General features: G+C 37.8%; 1 protein-coding gene across 5 annotated transcripts in view; it reads left to right on the forward strand.

Moving 5' to 3' along the window:
- TLN2 (talin 2) overlaps positions 1–12,917 on the forward strand; it is a 426,778-nt gene that overhangs the window by 255,399 nt on the left and 158,462 nt on the right. For all 5 annotated transcript variants that reach the window (XM_077881335.1, XM_077881341.1, XM_077881336.1 and 2 more), the window contains 2 exons: positions 442–505; positions 1,542–1,646. In XM_077881335.1, coding sequence (XP_077737461.1) covers positions 442–505; positions 1,542–1,646 — 169 coding nt within the window. The remainder of the gene's footprint in view (positions 1–441; positions 506–1,541; positions 1,647–12,917) is intronic.

The following is a 12,917-nucleotide window of genomic DNA, read 5'->3' on the forward strand; positions in this document are numbered from 1 at the left end:
TCCTCTCTGAGCATGGAATCTGACATGGGGCCCCATCTCATGATCCATGAGATCATGACCTGAGCTGAAACCAAGAATCAGATGCTTAAGTGACTGAGCCACCCTTGCACCCCTAAAAATGTGTATTAGCCATATAAAATGAAAAACACTTTCCTCCCTTTATCACAAAGGATAGCATACTGTACACTCTTTTATCTTTTGCTTTGGTACTTTACAGCGAATCATGGAAGTTCTTTCTTCTTTGTTAGTTTGATCCTTTTTGTCAGACTGGTTTTATATTTGTGTCCTATTTTTTAAGTGTATGGTGGGATGTGGCAGTCTGTTTTTAATTGTTCCATAAAATACTGGGAGAGTTAGTGACTTCACTGAGTTGTACAAAAAGTCTCTTCTTTCCTCCTCATCATAGAGTAAATGGCTTTTCTTTTTTATTTTCTCTCTCAGTCTAAAGGAATTCCTGCCCAAAGAATACATCAAGCAGAGAGGAGCTGAAAAGAGAATATTTCAGGTATTGGAAATGTACAGAACTTTATTATTCTCCTCACTCCCTAGCCTCATCTATTAGTATGAGAAGGGCCTCAGCACATGATAGTTTCATATCCCATGCATGTACTCTGCTTATATAATAAATGATTAGTGACTCAAGAGTAAAGAAGCTGACAGTTCTACTTTGGGCAGATTTATTATCTTAATCCATACCTTCTTGCTAAAGGTTACTTAGTCCTTCTGAGAAAAATGTGCATACATTTAATTTCAAAGGCATTATATCTTGGTAGTGTCAAAACAAGGTGATTTGCTATTAAAATGCCCTGTAAAAGCAGCTACAAGTAGCTTCTTTGTCCTGATATTTGTTTTTTTGAAGCTTAGAATTTGGAAACTGGTGTCTTTTTTTTAAAATTCAGGGGTTTTTCCCTAAAAGGCAGAGAGTTTTCTCTTCCAGGCAAACAGTAAGAAAAGCCCTATCATCAACTTTGCCATAAAACTATCACTCCTGTGAATCCAAAATATTAAAGTCTCCTTTGTTATTGAAATGTAAGTATAAGTTGAAGTAGAAATTTCATGTGTTTAAAATGCACACAGTCTTTTTTCTAAGCACTCTGACATGCGGGCATTTATATATCCTGCTCTTTGAAAAGCCATATATTTTGGATGGATGTTAGAATGATGCCTCTCCTGGAGAACACTGTTTTAGATCTCATTGAGAGCATTGGTCCTGAACCTTTAGGGATATGGAGTTCTTCCAAAAGTGAATTGCCCCTTTGGACTCTGGTCTACCATGCTGCACAGCAGGAATTGTTGCATATGGGTGTAAAATCTCTAGGGAGTTTGGACTCCTGTTTTAGTTAAGAAGCCCTGCATTCAACCTTTCTCTATGCTCTGATCCTTGGTCAGCTGGTACATGTGTCACAGAGGGGTCTCTCCAACACAAGCATTGATGATTGATCATTCATAGCAACTATACGTGCCATGTATCATAACCACCTCTGCCAAGTCCACCTGCTGGCAGAACTGCAATAACTGGTCCTTGCTGCTGTCACTTGTAGGAGCATAAGAACTGTGGAGAGATGAGCGAAATAGAAGCCAAGGTCAAGTATGTCAAACTCGCCAGATCCCTCCGGACATATGGTGTGTCCTTTTTCCTGGTGAAGGTAAGTTGGGCAGGGTGCAGAGGATGTTTGCCTCTGCCACCTCTTCTATTAAAGTGTTTGCTGTCAAACTTGCTCTGTTGTCCCGAGACCCCTAGCATTTGCAGAGGCAGCATCTGGCCAGTGGTCACTTGAGTTTAACCATGGGACAGACATGAAGCATGTAAGCTATAAGGCTGGTGAGTGATCCTGGCCACCCGTTGGGCCTCCAGGCATTTGTGTCTTGTCTTGGCACACTGTCGCTGCTATAAAGTCACTGAAGGACTGCATTTATGTCTACTTGTTATCACTTTACTCTGAAAATGTTTCACTTAAGATTAATGAGAGTGCTCTGGACTAAGTGAAGGCTGTTGATCACTGCATATCGAATTGAATCGATGTAGTAAATGCAGCACGCACTTTGTATACTTTTAGGTGGGCTTTGGGATTTTCTGTGGCCTTCAGATCTGATTTCATGGGAATTGTTTGCCTTCCTACTAGAGGGAAAGAGATGGGTCTTTGAAATTCAAGACCAAGGCCCTTGATGGGTATGTTCTTAGGTGGACTGATAAGTACTCTCATTAGCTTCATTTGTACACCTTGACCTCACACACTCTATTTTAGTCATCTCACTAATAGGTTTCATTGATTTCCACTTGTTTTGCTGTGACTCTTGGCTCCTTGCCTCTTGCCCTTGGCCCTGAAAGAAAACTCCACCATGTGGTGAAGTTTCTCATGTTACTTAAGGCAGAGGAGAGTGTTACCAACTGTGCTCTAGCTGTCTCCAGGAACAGAAATCCCAAGGCCAGAGTTTGGGTGGTTTAAGAAGATTACTTTCCTCACTGCTAAAGAGAACTAGAGAAAAAGAAAGTTATTCTGTCCCCTAGGATGTTTATGGGGGAAGAGATACTTTTCTTGACTCTACTCCTCATTGGAAAAAGCTGCTTCATTTGGGATGAGGAGCAACAAAGATAGTACACTGAAGAAGGGGACACACTTCATGCTGATGAGTTACTTAAGCCAGGTAGCTCTTAGTTTTACACCCAGAAATGCTGGGACTCTTGCAAATGATGAAAGCATAGGTGAATCACTTTGTTACTCAGAAAAATCTTTTGGAAGTTGAATTTTTCACATTTAGTGTGAGTCTTAAAGTATCAGTGAATTTTTGAATGGGGCTGATGTCTTGTAGGTACAATGGCTCCATTTCTCTGGAATGACTCTGCTGCCTTAGCTGAAGTGAGCCCATCTAAACTGTAGTCACCTGCTTTCATCGTCCTAGTTTACCCACCCTCACCATGAGCCGATGGTGAGATCTGCTTGTTTTAGAAGAAAAACACTGCTTTCCATTTATTATTATTCCAAAGAACGGTAGATGGCAGATGAATTGCAGTACCTATAGGGACAAAGATTAAACAAATTCTGAGCATGTCCAATGCTTTGGTCTCAGTTTCCATGCTTTCTTTCTTGAGTTTTTCTGTAGTCCTTTATGTATGAAATTCATCTCTTGTATTCATATTGTTTTCCACTAATACCATCACACATGATACAGTCAGTTTCAGTGATGTGCATATAGGTCAATAAATTTATAGAGCACAGATCTTCTGGTTATTGCAAAGTTTTGTAGATTTGGTTAAATGAAAACTTCTTTTACAAAAGTATTTAAGGCAAAATAAAGTAATGAAAATTTCCTTTCTTCCTCCCTTCTTTCCTTTTCTTTTTTCCATCTCTCTCTCTTTCTCTCTCTCTTTCTCTTTTTAACTTGCATGCCTTTGAAGAAAAGCCAGGATCAACTTTCATATATGTATTAGATGTATATGTTTTGGTTTTCCTTAGTGGTTTTTTTTTTTTTTTTTTTTTTTTTTTGGTTACTTGATGAAAGTGAGCACCCTGCTCACTTTAATTTTTTGCTCAGTGGTCTTACTTATATACATTTTATTTTAACGTTGATTTTGATAGGAGCACCTGGGTGGCTCAGTTGGTTGAGCATCTCTTGATCTCAGTTCAGGTTATAATCTTGGGATCATGAGATCAAGCTCTGCTGGTCTGGAGCCTACTGAGGATTCTCTCTCCCTCTCCTTTTTCCCCTTACATCTCCCACATGCATGCTCACTATCTCAAAACAAACAAAGAAAGTTGATTTTGATAGTTTGCATGACTGCAGATTGCTGTTTTGAAAGTAGTTCAACCGAGAATTCAGGATTAATTTAATACTATGGATTAATGAACATCATAAATCAGATCAATAGGTCAAATAAAATGACCTCATATACAGTGAACTGTCTGGAAAAGAAATACAGAAAATTACACTTACAATAGTATCAAAAATAATAAATTACTTAATGAATTTAACCAAGGAAATGAAAGATCTGTACACTGAAAACTTTAAGATGCTGGTGAAAGAAATTAAACACAATACAAATAAATGGAGAGATATCCCATGTTTGGAAGAGTTAATACTATTAAATAGTCCATTCACTTAGAATAATTTTCAACCCACAGATCTCTGTACATGCTATAACAATATATAGTCTTTAACTTTTACATTTATTTTTAAATTCAGCAAAATGTGTGGCTAAGGGATAGTAAGTTTTTTAAAAGCATAAGTAACAGATTTCTCTAGAACCCCAACCTAAACATACCATTAAATGGCATAATATAGGAAGTTAAAAGTGAGTGATTCTAGCATCTCATTCACTACTTGTATAGGCTATTAGAAATTTAAGTCAATGAAATTGTAACTTATGAAACATTTAGATATTGATGTTGAACACAATCATACCACATGACCTTGAGATTAATCATAGATATTCTCAGAGTAGTTAGATATATTTACAGGATACTTCTATCATACTTTCTTCTATACCCATGAACACGTTAACCTAATATTCAGAGCATTATACTTTATTGTTATAAAAAAAAAAAAAGTACTTGGGTATTGGAGTTAGAAGATGGGCCTGGAATCCAGGATAGCAACATACATCTATGTGGGAAATAGCAGAAACTCGTATGACTTTGAGAGACACCCATAAACTCCCTCAGCCTCAGTTTCTTCATCTGAAAAATGGGAGTAATAATGCCTTACAGAGTGCTAGTGAAGATTAAGTGAGGTGATGTATGTAAAGAAATGTAGTGCCTGGAAAGTTAAGGATATTTGATAAATTTTAGATTATCCTTAACCCTTCCCACATCTCCCTAATCCCTGGCTCCTGAATCTTCCAATTTGTAATTTGCTTATAGCAGCCACAATGTAGAGCAAGAGTTGCAAACTTTGCTAGTGAAGAGTCAAATGGTATCCTAGGCTTTGTGGGGCATACTGTTCATCTCTGCCTGTGTGGCCTGAAACTAACTGTATGCAATACGTAAACGAATGAGCATGATTAGGTGTCTATAATGCTTTATTTACGGGCTCTGAAATTTCAATTTCATATAATTTTCAAATGTCACATAGTTATTATTCCTCTTGTGGGTTGTGTTTTTTTTTTTTTTTTGTCAACTACTTAAAAATGGAAAATTCAGTCTTAGCTCTCAGGCCGTAAAAAAGCAGGCAAAAAGCTGGGGTTAGCACTTGCTGTAGTTTGCTGACTCTGATGTAGAGAATGTCTATAAGCCATATAATGAGTCCACAGGGAATAGCTTTATGTGGCAGTATTCTCGGTGGCTAAGAACATAAGCTTTGAAAAGAAACACCTAGATTTGGATTCTGGCTTTGCCACTTAGTTTTACCTTAGATAAGTTACTTTACCTTCTATCTATATGCATGCTTGCTCACGTATAAAATTGTGCTTTTTTAAGAGGTTTAAATGAAATAGTATTGAAAAGGGGATTGTGCCATAGAAGATCTCAGTGAATGGAAGCTATAAATATCTAGTTTTCCTCTTATATTGACTTGTTTTGCATTTTATCTTGATAACACTAATCAAAACCCCATAAGCAATGGTAAGCCATTTCCCATGACCTGCAGAGGACCTTGTTTCATTCCAGGAAATTCCTGTGTAAACCTTTCTCATTTATAAGCTTGTCTTTTAACTTTCCCTGTAGCCACAGCCAGAACCTTGAGGTGTGAGATATGTGGGGAGCTGACCCTTTTCTCCCCTTAACCATAAAAGCATCACAGAGGGCATTTGGAGCTTCTCAGAATCCTGAGTAAAGTTGGGGTAGATGACAAGTTGTTAGAGAAAAATGGCTAATGGAAAGGATCTTTAATACCATTTTGTTCTTTTTTTAAAAAAAGTTTTATTTATTTAAGTAATCTCTACACCCAGGGTGGAGCTTGAACTCACTACCCTGAGATCAAGAGTTGCATGCTCTTCAAACTGAGCCAACCAGGCACCCCTAACTAACACCATTTTGCTCTTGAGCAGCCTTTTCTTTCTGCCATGCCCCTAAAAGAGATAAGTATCTTGATAAGACAGCAAAACACACAAGCCAGCCCTTTGACGCCAAGCCAGGGTTGGCGAATTCTAGTGAGCACAGCTGGGTCACAGGTTTAGGCCACATCGAATTTAAAGATTTTATTTATTTATTCATGAGAAACGCAGAGATAGAGACAGAGACACAGGCAGAGGGAGAAGCAGGCTCCACGCAGAGCCCGACATGGGACTCGATCCTGGGTCTCCAGGATCAGGCTCTGGGCCAAAGGCAGCACTAAACCACTGAGCCACCTGGGCTGCCCCACATCGAATTTAGAGCCAGAACATGCCAAAGCGTAACCCACTTGCATCTCTTCACTCAATTCTAAATCTCCCATGTAAGAATCAGCCAGTCTCCATTCCAGTGAGAAGAGCTGAAAGAAAAGCAGGCTTGACCATAGCCAGTCACTGGTTTTGAAGCCACTGTAGTGGTTGAGCTGTGTTTGAAAGAGGGGCAGGGCTTGTTAATGAATCCTGCCTCTTCTTAGTAGAATGCATACATTCTCCTGCCTCTAAGTTATGCAAGCTCAAGACATCTTCCAAACAAAACCAACCTAATGAGGACCACCTGGAGAGAAATTTCTGCATAATAGCAGCTACAGCTGCTATAGCGCTCCTGCTTGGGAGACGGGACTTGGGCCTGCCTAGCCTGCTTTCTATTCTGCAGATAAAAGAGCGCTGATCTCTGTAGCTGAAGTTGGCAAGGCCAGGTGTAGGGTGGACTGGGATGTGTGGGATATGGAGAGGAAGAGGAAGCCCCTCCCAGTATGCAGGCTCTACCACTGTGGGTCTAAAGCAGGGCTTCATGGGGAAGAACCAGTGTAGCTAGCACTGAGCTGAGCCTTTTGCTCTTTTAACTTTCTCCAGCTGCTCTGTGTTTTATGGGTAGGCTGAAATAATATCCCTTGACAGTGGTCCCTGTTGCTGGGTTTCAGCATTTTCTGAGTTTCTTCTGTCCCCTTCTCCCTAATCCTGATCTGATGGAATGCCCACTGTAAGTTATTAGCATGTTCCCTGTGGCTTTCTCTCCTGTCCCGAAAACTCACAATTCTGTGTTCCCTCACCCCAAAGCCTCTTGCCCGCTGGGAGGTGCAGATGGAAAAGGCTGAAGGCAACAGCTGCAAACCATATTTTATTTCAGATCCCCTTCAGGGTCCCAGCAGCTGGGCTTGTGCCAACCCTGTGTGACTAACTGCCTAGAACCTCTTTGCCTAAATTTCTGAGTGGCTCCTGACACCAGATTGGACTAGCTGGCATCATCCCTGCTGCATTGCTTATTATCCCTTGTGGAACCGGCATCTCTTTACAAAAAAATCTTACTCTTCTCAGTATTTTCTTAAGGACTGGGAGGTTCTTCCACTTCCAATAATATTCCCCTGTTGGACACTCACTCAGATTCCTGGTCCTGTTCTCTTCTTCTCCTGGGAGGATGCTGGAGGTGTGCTGTGACCTTAACCGACAGATGGCTTATGAACTGCCCATGGGGCTTAGTGGGGATTTTTGTCTTCTCTGATTGCCTTTTTTTTTTTTTTAAGATTTTATTTATTTATTCATGAGAGACACACACACACATCGAGAGAGAGAGAGAGAGAGAGAGAGAGAGAGAGAGAGAGGCAGAGACACAGGCAGAGGGAGAAGCAAGCTCCATGCAGGGAGCCCAACATGGGACTTGATCCCGGGTCTCCAGGATCAGGCCGTGGGCTGAAGGCGGCGCTAAACCGCTGAGCCACCCGGGCTGCCCTCTGATTGCTTTTATCACAGTAGAGTACACAGTGGTAGACTGTGCTTTTGAAGTCAGAAACATTTTTGAGCTATTTAAATTTGTGTTCAAATCATGGCCATACCACTCACTAGTGCTTGCCTTGGATGGTTTGCAGATCTCTTCATTTGCAAATTGAGGATGATGAGACCAACATTTGAGGGATGCTCTGAAAATTAGTAGATAGTATTAAGTACCTAGCACATTTCTGTTATTTTAAAATTGCTTATCCCTTTGTATACATAATTTGTGTGTGTTGATTGGTATGTATATTCCTCTGAGAATAGTGATTTAGACATTGCTAAGTTTCAGGAAATATTTGGGAAGGTTTATTTTTTTCTCCTGATAACAATAGAAATAGATTTTTTTTTTTTTTTTTTTTTTGAGAGGGAGAGAGAAAAAAAAAGAGAGGACAGAGGAAAAGGAGAGGGGCAGCCCGGGTGGCTCAGCGGTTTAGCACCACCTTCAGCCCACGGCCTGATCCTGGAGACCCGGGATCAAGTCCCATGTTGGGTTCCCTGCATGGAGCCTGCTTCTCCCTCTGCCTGTGTCTCTGCCTCTCTCTCTCTCTCTCTCTCTCTCTGTCTCTCATGAATAAATAAATAAAATCTTAAAAAAAAAAAGAAGAAGAAGAAGAAGGAAAGGCAGAGAGAGAATCTTACGCAAGTACCACACCCAGCACAGAGCTGGATGCAGGGCTTGATCTCACAACCCTGAGATCATGACCTGAGCCAAAATCAAGTTGGATGCTTTAATTGACTGAACTACCCAGACAAATTTGTTTTAAGTGAAATTTGGAGAATAAGGAAAAGAACAAGAAAATAATACAAATCACTTGAGATGATCACTGTCCTTTTATCATGTAATGAAATTTTTATTTAAAAAAAAATCTGTTACGAATTCTATTTAAAAATTTTATTTTAAAAATTTTGTTTCATGTAGGGTTACACTGTACAAATGGTTTTTATTTTAGACCATATTGAAAATTTGTTGCCATGAATCTAGTTGTTTTCCATTCATATGGTTTTTACCCTAATTTACTTAATAACTCCCCTGTTGAAAATTTTGGTTATTTCCAGTTTTTCACTATGATAAACTATAGTTACACATAGTCTTTTCACACATTTAGAACTTCGTTTTGAGTAGCTTTCTAAAAGCAAGCTGTGTCAAAAGGGGGAGCATTGTTATAGCTTTGGATTAATATTGATGCATTTTCTTCCATAAAGATTTTGCCACTTTAAATTCCCATCCATAGTGATCCTTTTTCATACCTTCTTCAATTTCAGTATTTAATTTTTTAAAAAGCTCTCCATTTTATTAAGTGAAAACCTAACTTAATTGCTTGGTTTTTACTTTTTGTTTTAATTTTTTTCTTAAGTTTTTATTTTAATTACCTGGTATTAATTACAGTTAAGTGCACTTCTTCATCCTCATCACCTATTTCACCCATCTTCCCACCCATCTCCCCTCTGATAACCATCAATTTGTTTTCTATAGTTAAGAGTCTGTTGCTTAGTTTGTCTCTTTTAACCCCCTTTGTTCATTTGTTTTGTTAAATTCTTGAATTCCACATAGGCGTGAAATCATACAGTATTTGTCTTTCTCTGACTGACTTATTTCCTTATTGTGCTTTCTAGTTCCATCCTTGTCATTGCAAATGGCAAGATTTTGTTGCTTTTATGGCTGAATAATATTCCATTGTGTGTATACGTGTGTTTGTGTGTGTGTGTGTGTGTGTATACGTACTACCATTTTATATATATATATATATATATATATATATAAAATGGTAGTGTGTGTGTGTAAAACACACACTTCTGTATCCATTCATCAGTCAGTGGACGCTTGGGCTGTTGCTGTATCTAGGCTATTGTAAATAATGCAGCTATAAACATAGGTGTGTATGTTCCCTTTGAATTAATGTTTTTGTATTCTCTGAGTAAATACCCAGTAGCGCAATTGCTTAGGGTAGTTCTACTTTTGAATTTTTGATGAATCTCCATACTGTTTTCCATAATGACTGTACCAGTTTGCATTTTTACCAACAATGCAAGAGGATTATTTTTTCTGCACATCCTCACCAGCATTGTCATTTCTTATGTTTTTGATTTCAGTCATTCTGACTGGTGTGAGGTGATATCTCATTGTAGTTTGGATTTGCATTTCCCTGATGATCAGTGATAATGAGCATCTTTTCATGTGTCTGTTGGCCATCTGTATGCCTTCTTTGGAGAATTGTTCATGTCTTCTGCCCATTTTTAAACTAGATTATTTGTTTTATTGGGTGTTGAGTTTTAGAAGTTCTTTCTGTATTTTGGATACTAACCCTTTATCAGATATGTCATTTGCAAATATCTTCTCTCATTCCATGGATTGTCTTTTAGTTTTGTTGATAGTTTTCTTTACTGTGCAGAAGCTTTCTATTTTGCTATAGTCCCAGTAGTTTATTGTTGCTTTGTTTCCCTTACCTCAGTGGGCATATCTAGAAAAAATTACTATGGCTAATGTCAGATAAAATTTCTAGAAAAATTCTTTTAGAATTTTTATGGTTTCAGGTCTCACATTTAGGTCTTTAATCTATTGTGAATTGGTTTTTGTATATGGTATAGGAAAGTGGTTTAGTTTCATTCTTAGGCATGTTGCTAATTTTCCCAACACTATTTGTTGAAAAGACTGTCTTCTGATTGGATATTCTTTCCTTTTTTGACAAAGATTAGTTGACCATATAATCGTGGGTTCATTTGTGGATTTTCTATTCTATTCCATTTATGTGTCTGTTTTTATGCCAGTACCATATTGTTTTAGTTACTACAGCTTTTTAATATAAGTTGAAGTTCAGAGTTGTGATTCCTCCAGCTTTGCTTTTCTTTTTCAAGATTGTTTGGCTTCTCAGGATCTTTTGTGGTTTTATACAAATTTTAGAATTTTTTATTTTAGCTCTAAAAAGTGCTGTATTTGGATAGGGATTGCATTAAATGTATAGATAGCTTTGGGTAGTGTAGACATTTTAACAATATTTGTTCTTCCAATCCATGAGCATGGAATGTCTTTCCATTTCTTTGTGTCTTCAATTTCTTTCATTGATGTTTTCTAGGTTTCAAAGTACAGGTCTTTAACCTCTTTGGTTAGGTTTATTCCTAGGTATTTTATTACTTTTGGTGCAATTGTAAATAAGATGGTTTTCTTAATTTCTCTTTGTACTGTTCATTATTGGTACATAGAAATGCAATCGATTTCTGTACATTGATTTTGTATCCTGTGACTTTAATTAGTTTAACAGTTCTAGCAGTCTTTTGGTGGAGTCTTTCAGGTTTTCTATAGAGTATCATGCTATCTGCAAATAGTGAGTTTTGCTTCTTCCTTACCAGTCTAGGTGTCTTTTATTTATTTTTGTTGTCTGATTGCTGTGGCTAGGACTTCTAGTACATGTTGAATAAAAGTGATGAGGGTGGACATCCTTATCTCTTCCTGATCTTAGGGGAAAGTCTTCTAATCTTTTCCCATTGAGGATAACATTCGTTGTTGGTTTTCCATGTATGGCCTTTATTATGTTGAGATATGTTACCTCTAAACCTATTTTGTTGAGGATTTTTATCACGAATGGGTGTTTTACTTTATCAGATGATTTTTCTGCATCTATTAAAATGATCATGTGGTTTTTACCCTTTCTTTATTGACATATCTTGTTGATTTGTGAATACTGAAACATCCTTGCAGTCCCAGAATAAATCCCACTTGATTGCAGGGAATTTTTTTGATGTATTGTTGATTTTGGTTTGCTAACATTTTGTTGGAGGATTTTTGCATCAGAGATACTGGTCTGTACTCTTGTTTTCTGGTGTCTTTATCTGACTTTGGTATCAGGATAATGCTGGCCTCACAGAATTAATTTTGAAGCTTTCCTTCTTTTTCTATTTCTTAGAATAGTTTGAGGAGAATAGGTATTACTATTCTTTAAATATTTGGTAGTATTCACTTGTGAAGCTGTCTGGTCCTGGACTTTTGTTTGTTGGGAGTTATTTGATTACTGACCCAGTTTCTTTGGTGGTTATCAGTCTGTTCAAATTTTCTGTTTCTTTCAGTTTTAGGTGTTTATATGTTTCTGAGAATTTATCCATTTCTTCTAGGTTGTCCAATTTGTTGGCATATGGTTTTTTGTAATATTCTTTCTTTTTTAAAGATTGTATTTATTTATTTGAGAGAGAGAGAGACAGAATGAGTGAAGAGAGGGACAGAGGGAGAAGCAGACTCCCCACTGAGCAGAGCCCGATGGAGGGCTCAATCCCAAGACCCTGAGATTTTGACCTGAGCTCAAGTCAAATAATTAACTCATTTAGCCATTCAAGTGTCTTGTGTAATATTCTCTTTCAACTGTTTGTATTTCTATCACATTGGTTGTTTCTCCTCTCTCATTTGTAATTTTATTTGAGTACTTTCTCCCCCCCCCCTTTTTTTTTTTGATAAATTCGGTTAGACGTTTATCAGTTTAATTGATTTTTTTTTTTTTTCCAAAGAACCAGCTCCTGGTTTCATTTTTCTATTCCATTTTTTTTTGTTTCTTGTGCTTTTTCTAACACCTTCAGGTATAAGGGTTAGGTTGTTTGAGACTTTTCTTGCTTCTAAAGGTACGCCCATATTCCTGTATACTTCCCTCTTAGAACCACTTTTGCCGCATACCAAAGATTTTGAACCATGTATTTTCCTTTTCATTTGCTCCCATGTACATTTTTATTTCTTCTTTTATTTCATGGCTGATCTATTCGTTGTTTATTAGCATGTCCTTTAACCTCTGTATATTTGTGATCTTTCCAGAGTTTTTCTTGTGGTTGACTTCAAGTTTCACAGCATTATGATCAGAAAAGATACATGATATGACTTTGATCTCCTTAAACTTGTTGAGGCTTGTTTTGTGGCAAATATGTGATCTATTCTGGAGAATGTTCCATGTACACTTGAAAAGAATGTGTATTCTGCTATTGTAGGGTGGAATGTTATGAATTTATCTGTTAATCTGGTCCAATGTGTCATTCACAGGCATTGTTTTTCTTACTGATTTTCTGTTTTGATGATCTGTCCACTGATGTAAGTGGGGTGTTAAAGTCCCCTACAATTATTGTGTTATTATCA

This window comes from Canis aureus, chromosome 32 (assembly GCF_053574225.1).
Source record: "Canis aureus isolate CA01 chromosome 32, VMU_Caureus_v.1.0, whole genome shotgun sequence".
Classification (NCBI taxonomy): Eukaryota; Metazoa; Chordata; class Mammalia; order Carnivora; family Canidae; genus Canis; species Canis aureus.